Below are 6,858 nucleotides of genomic sequence, written 5' to 3' on the forward strand. Positions count from 1 at the left end.
ACTGGATGGGCCCCAGGTGCCTAACTCAATTTGGTGCCCAATGGGGCAGATTTGGAACCCAGTGCCATCAGAGATGCCCAGTGCTGAGGCAGAAAGGTGGAGGAGTCACAAGACCCTGGGGAGTGCTCACTACCTGCATCTACTGTTATTTAAGCACAAAGACCCCTGGCCAACATTGAAAGCAGTCACAATAGGGAGGGCAAGTGACTTGCCTGGGGTACAGGTGGCAGGAGAAGTCCTTGTGAGAGGGAAAGTCTAGGCACAATGGAAGAATGAACAGAGACTTCCCAGAAATCCTAATGTCACTGTCACTGTCCCTGTCCTGCAACTAAAGGCAGAGCAACACACCCCACCTGGCCAGCCTGCACCCCCACCACACACACACACACACACACACACACACACACACACACACACACGAAATTCCTAGAATGGAGCGCTACAGTGTCTTTGGGAAGAGGGGATGTAAAGGGAAAGAGCAACTCTACTCATGGAATCCTCAGCTATTTTTCCAACTATCTCTATTTCTTCCTCCTTATATCAGAAACCCCAAGAACCATCTCAACCTACCTTTCCTTCTCACACTGGGTACAGTGTACAGCAGGGTCTGCCCTGGCTCAGCACCAGGGAACCTTGTGCAGGTTACATATCTACAAACCTCTGAGCACTCACTGCAAAACAGAAACACTAAGGGCAGTCAGAGAAGAAAGGAACTCAGGGAAACTGAGGTCCAGAGAGTTCAGGTGACTTTCTATTAAATAAGGAGAAGTCTTGGGTGTTCAATCCAAGTTGAAAAGGAAACCAATTATTTCTCAATCCTCGCGTGTTCTAGAATGGCCAATTTGTCCACGTCACTGTGACCTAGGAATACGTGAATGGAACTCACAGATGTAGGGCTCTGGGCATACGGCAGCTGCTCTCCCCAGGAAATCAACTTATTTGTATTGGGAAGCTAAAAACTTGATTCAAAAAAAAAAAAAAGGTAGCTTTGCTAAAAATAGCTATAATGCAGAAGTTAATTTTCAGACAGTCCCTTTGCTTATGATGCAAAAATAATGAAAAAAAAAAAGCTCAACAATTGCAAAGTCTAGGAAAGGGAGGAGCTTGAAACACACACACAACCCCCACCCCAGAAGAAAAACTTTGTCAGTAAATTCTGGCCTTATAAGTCGAGAGGTTTCATTGGGCCCTCAGTATAAAAGAGGACAAGGGAGGAGAGGACCACACTTCAAGGGCTTGCTCTTGCAATACCAAGATCACAAGGCACCCTTGCAAAAGAAGACAGAATTCCGCCATGCCCCACTCAGCACTGTTCTGTTGTCTGGTCTTACTGGCTGGAGTGGGGACCAGCAGAGGAGCCAACACTCAAGATGAGGACAGCTGCATCCACTTCCCAGCCGGCCTGTCCCACATGCTCCTAGAGCTCCGAACTGCCTTCGGCCAGGTGAAGACTTTCTTCGTGAGTATGATGCACGCTGCCCCCAGTGTGCACCCTGTCCTCCCTCCCCCACCAATCCTTTCTTCCTAAGACTGCCTGTCTGGACAAAGCATTCTTTGGAAATTATAAGCCCTCTTCTTCCTCCTCATCCCCTTCCTGTTCCTCCTGAATCCCTGCACCCATTCCCCTTAAATTCTTCAGAGAGCCCTAGAACAAGCCACAAGATCAGTGAGTGACACTAAGCGCAGGTGTGTAGGTAAAGCTGACTAAAATGTAAATGCGCTATATCGCTGTACCGAGGAACTTTCTGTAAGTTTCCACTGGTGCTCCATATTTTATTGTCAGGGAGAAAGGGTTGTGGCAGGAAATACAACGTATTTCTGCTTAGTCTTCAGACCTGAAAGATTAAGGTTTGAGGCAGCCCCAGGCGTGAGGGCCTGCATTGGAAGACGCTTCTATTCCCAGAGCTTTTGGAGCTGGTGCCGGATGCCCAGAGAAGGCAGGAAGCAAGGCACAAGCAGGGGCTCGAGGCCGAAGGACAGAAGCAGGACCCTTAAATCTGATGGGGCTTTGCCAGAGAAGAATAAGCCTGCTTCAAACTTCTGTCTGCGATCAAATCAGCTAGCTTAAAAATAATAATACCTTGATCTTAAGAGAGAGGACTTGATTAAAACTCATGCTTTCTCTCCGGGGCTACATTGATTACAAATGCAAAACTCTATAAATGGAAGGTCCTCCAGAAGACATGCATTTCAGGTATTTCTCCAAACTCCCCACTCACTCACTCTCTTTTTTGTTCTTGCAGCAAACGAAGGACCAGGTGGGCAATGTGCTGTTAAGTGAGTCCTTGCTGCAAGACTTTAAGGTAAGCATTGCAGTGGGGCCATGGAGAGTGTGCAGTGTGATTAAGGAAGGGAGGCACGCTTGGTGACTGCAAGGAGCTGGGTCTGCTGCTCCAGCTTTGAAAAGGAGAAGTGGGAAGGCTGAGCACGCTGTCAGCAGTCAGGGAGTGTGAAGAAGAGCACAGTCAGGAGAGATTGGGGGGCGAGGGGGCTGGTAAAGCAGGATCCCTGGAGCAGACCCTTCAGTCTAGTTGCTGTAGCTTGATTGTCCCAGTTACTCACAAGATTTAGCTTCTACCCTTTAGGGTTACCTGGGCTGCCAAGTCTTGTCAGAGATGATCCAGTTTTACCTGGTGGAAGTGATGCCCCAGGCCGAGAACCACGGCCCAGACGTCAAGGAGCACGTGACCTCCCTGGGGGAGAAGCTGAAGACCCTCCGGATACAACTGCGGCGCTGTGTGAGTAGCAGACCATGTCTTCCGCTTGCAGCTGCCCCTCCTCCCACAAATCCCACCTCCTACAGCCCAGCGGGAGCACGCACTCCCAATGGCACGCAGAGTAGACTGAGGGCTAGCTGAGCTTCTGGAAAGGTGACTGGAGTCAGGTCCCTTGCTCATCTCTCTGTAAGCAGGAGTGGGGGTGGCTGCTGGGCATTTGCACATGAAGATTTGCACACAGCTTTCCTGTTATTTGTGAGTCATTGTGGGTTATTAGCTATTCCCCTCTCTCTTCATGAGAGGACCAGAGCTTGATTCAGAGCTCTCTTATCTCTGTGGACCTGGGCTCCCAAGCAAAAGAAAACACTGACTTCTTCTCACCTTTTGGAAAGCAAAACACTCCATGGAGCACAGCTGGCTGATAGGACCCTCCCTGGTAGTTTAGAATGACCTGGAGGCTACTGTCCCCAGGCAAGTACCTGTGAATAATTTTCCTACTTTATTTATTTCTCCAATTAAAGTGATGCTTTCACCACAAGTGATTTGCCTTGTTTTCTCACTGGTACTGGAAAATCTCACTGAGAGTGGAAAAACATGTATTTGCAAGGCAGAACTAGGCAAAGGACTTGGCCCCACTGGCTAAGACTGCATCTCCATTCTCAGATACTTAGAAATGGTCCCTTGTGGCTAAGACTGGAGAAAGACAAGACAAGGAAATGGGACAAGCGTAGTAGATACTGTGGGAGACGAAGCCTGGGTTCTCACCATTGCCTCACAAGCCCCCTGAGTGCTTCCAGAGACATACATGCCATCTCCCTAGCCTATTTCTCCTCTATCCCTAGTGCAGAGGGTAACCAGGGCTCACTTCTGCCTTGGAGACAGATAGGAGATGGGCATTCAGGATAAATCTGGCCACTTCTTCTTGCAACAAAGTGTCCTGGGCACAAGACCCCAGCCATGATCATTAACATTTTCCCTTTTCTCCCATAGCATCGATTTCTTCCCTGTGAGAATAAGAGCAAGGCAGTGGAACAGGTGAAGGATGCATTTAGTAAGGTGAGCTTGGATGGTGGCTGAGAGGGTTCACAGAATACAAGGTCTGTCCCCTCCTCAAAGGACAGAGGGACAAAGGGAGACAGGTGCCCGTTCTGTATTTGGAAGGCGTGTAGGAACTTGACATATGGTGCGATTTCCTCAGCCAGTAGGAGCTGCCACCTCAATTACGTGGTATTCTGTAAAGTGTCTTTAGAAGTTTCTAAATGACTGCTCCCTACCCCAGCAGGCTTTTGGTTTGTGCTGACCAGCCAGCCTATGAGCACAGTACACTGGGTCCTGGGGAGAGTGAGGAAGGAAACAGAAAGTACAGAAAGTGGTTTGTTGGGAGTCCAGGCTGAAACCCACAAGTGCAGAAAGCTGACATGTGAATGAGCACGTGCAGATGCACCTGGTTGCTCAGCCTGGACTCCTGAAACTGAGAATTCTCTCACTCACTTAGAGTGAGTTCAAGTTCACTTTCCATCTGGCAAACCAAGTAGGGTTCACACTTCCAACTGCCTGTGAACCTCTCAACCCCTATTTCCCAGAAGCTGTGTGGCCCGTGTCCTTTCCATGGGCTAGACACAGACACCAGGCAGGGCTCCAGCACCTGAAGGCATGAGTCCCCTGACAGTAGGTCAGAATGGCAGAGCGGAAACTGCTCAGTCCCCTGAAGGGACAGCACAAGCATTAAAACGTTTCCCTATGGGCTGCTTTCTCTGTCTTGCCTCCAAACTTCCTCCAACGTGTTTGCATCATGTGCCACGGGCGTGTTATGCATGCACATGAACTGTGGGAACATTGACAAGGCTCCATTCTATAGGCAGTGCATTGAGAAGGGAGTGTTTCTATTGATGCCCATTAGCTGAACTTAACGAGGAGATGAAGGTCCTCTTCCAACAGCAGCTGGACAAAGGGTCATCCTTCATCCTGGGTCCCATCCAGCCATGTGCAGGGGTCCCCTTAAGGCCTCCAAAGGGTCTTAACTAGGTGCTTCTCTCTCTCTCCCTAGCTCCAGGAGAAGGGCGTCTACAAAGCCATGAGTGAGTTCGATGTCTTCATAAACTGCATAGAAGCCTACATGACGATGAAGATGAGAAGCTAAGACAGCCAGCAAGGCAACCATATTACACTCCAGGACATAAATTGCAGATCTGCAAAATCTGATCCAGGCTCCTGGGCTAGCAGAACCAGCTCCTTGGAGAGCCTTGCTGTACCTCTCTCCGAGAATATTTATTACCTCCAATACCTCAGATCCCATTCTATTTATTTACTGAACTTCTCTGTGAACTACTTAGAAAGAAGCCTAATATTATAATTTTTCAATATTTATTATTTTTACTTATGTGTAAGCTGTTTCCATAGGGTGAGACCCTATGGCATGTAAGTGTTTCAAAGAAAATTATAAATTATATAAGGGGAAAATGTTCTGTGGGAAGCCAAGTGAAGCTTCCATTCCAAGCCCGGCCACACTTTGCAGCTATGGGCCTGTTTTCTAGGGCTCCCTATAGTTTCTCTTGTCCCTGAGTTCAGGGCTCTTGAAGCACTTGCAATGACACATTTGGTCTTAGGAAGGGAAACTAGGGAGCTCCTTGGATGAGTAACCTTCCAGCAGCTCAGAGGGATTCCCCTGACCTCATCCTCCAACCACTTCATTCTTGAAAGCTGTGGCCAGTTTGTTATTTATAGCAATCTAAAATTGGTTCTAATAGAACTCAGTTTTAACTAGAAGTAATTCAATTCCTCTGGGAATGTCACATTGTTTGTCTGTCTTTGTAGCAGATTTTAATTTTGAATAAATAAATGTGTCTTATTCAAGCCATGCTATGGTGTCTGGTATCCACTGAGTCCTCTCTGATTAAAATTGTTTCTTCAAAGCTTCCAGGAGACATACGGGTGAATGAATTCTACATTCCACCAAGAGGATGCCAGCAACCTCTCCAGAAGAGGCAGACTAGGAGAAAAAGCTAGGCTCCCTTTCAGAGCAATGCAAAGACCACCATGATCTTCCTATAGCTCAGTCTGTGAAGATTTGTCCCTAAACCCTTAAAGATTTGGCTGGCTTTCAAGGCTGAGGAAAGTGATTCCTTATGTACAAAAATCAAAGATAGGTATATGTTTGCTTCAAGCTCCAAAAGTCCTTTTGCCTGAGGTATCCTGGGATTAAGAGAAAGTAACTGACCCCTGGCACTGGGGGACAGTCCCACAATACAAAGTTGGTTGCTATTGGTAACTAAAATTAAGACACAGAAGCTCCCATCAAATCTTTTGTTAACAGTGTTGAGGATCAAACAGCCCAGGACCTTTCACACACTAGGTGAGTCATCTGCCACTGAGCTAAATTCCCGGTCCTTGGTTTTGTGAGTTAGGACTCACTGCATAGCTTTGGATAGTCTTGAGCTCAACCCTTCCTGTCTCAGCCTCCCATGTGCTTGGATTCTTCTTCAAGCTGAGATCACAGGCAACAGGTTTGGCCCCAGTTGAGTAGAATATATGCAAATGGACCCACTCAACAGTATATCCAAGGATCGAGCAGTTACTCCCTGTCCTCTTTGAGCCACCAGAGAAATGTGAGATTGGCTTCTGGCTGTGGTGTGGGTAGGAGGGACAGTGGCCGGGGAAGCCCTACTTAACGTCCCGTGACTTCAAAGATAAGGGGAAATAGTGGGCTGAGTAACTGTGACCTCCGGCTCCCTCCCGCCCCCCCAAAACACACACACATACAACATACTAGCCAAGCAACCCTGGGACCAGGTGAGTGGGAGCTAACGGGCTGTGGTCACTTTTTCAGTAAGACCTGACTCACTTCGGTTAAAGTAACCATCAAAAGGAAGTGGCAAGCATCAAAGCTGAAATTCTGAGATGAAAGGTTAGAGTTAAGAATGGAGGCTGGCAGAAAAGGACTAGAGGTTTCTATCCCACACTACAGACTTCTTGAACCCTCAGCCAGGAAGGTTCAGACAGCTAGGGCTCGCTGGCAGCCAGCTAACTAGTAGGACATTATATCCTACTCAAGAGATCAGGGCTGAAAACAGATACAAACACATCTGCAAAAACAACACAGCTGATGTCAACAGTAGGTACAACTTTGCTAGTGCTTAATATG

The 6,858-nt window shown here is 47.8% G+C and overlaps 1 protein-coding gene across 1 annotated transcript; it reads left to right on the forward strand.

Annotated features, from left to right (window-relative positions):
- Positions 1–1,182: 1,182 nt before the first annotated feature.
- Positions 1,183–5,044, forward strand: Il10 (interleukin 10). Its single transcript, XM_004663519.2, has 5 exons — positions 1,183–1,459; positions 2,244–2,303; positions 2,586–2,738; positions 3,708–3,773; positions 4,765–5,044. Exons 1-5 carry the CDS (start codon positions 1,295–1,297, stop codon positions 4,855–4,857), a joined length of 537 nt encoding a protein of 178 aa, XP_004663576.1. The 5' UTR covers positions 1,183–1,294; the 3' UTR covers positions 4,858–5,044.
- The last annotated feature ends 1,814 nt before the right edge of the window (positions 5,045–6,858 follow it).

The sequence above is a fragment of the Jaculus jaculus genome, chromosome 1, assembly GCF_020740685.1.
Source record: "Jaculus jaculus isolate mJacJac1 chromosome 1, mJacJac1.mat.Y.cur, whole genome shotgun sequence".
Lineage (NCBI taxonomy): Eukaryota > Metazoa > Chordata > Mammalia > Rodentia > Dipodidae > Jaculus > Jaculus jaculus.

Bases quoted from the DNA above. Each gene is read 5' to 3' on its own strand.
- Il10 (XM_004663519.2), top strand. From the start codon at position 1,295: ATGCCCCACTCAGCACTGTTCTGTTGTCTGGTCTTACTGGCTGGAGTG. The intron at 1,460-2,243 runs GTGAGTATGATG...TTGTTCTTGCAG, and splicing joins GCCAGGTGAAGACTTTCTTC to CAAACGAAGGACCAGGTGGG. The intron at 3,774-4,764 runs GTGAGCTTGGAT...CTCTCTCCCTAG, and splicing joins TGAAGGATGCATTTAGTAAG to CTCCAGGAGAAGGGCGTCTA.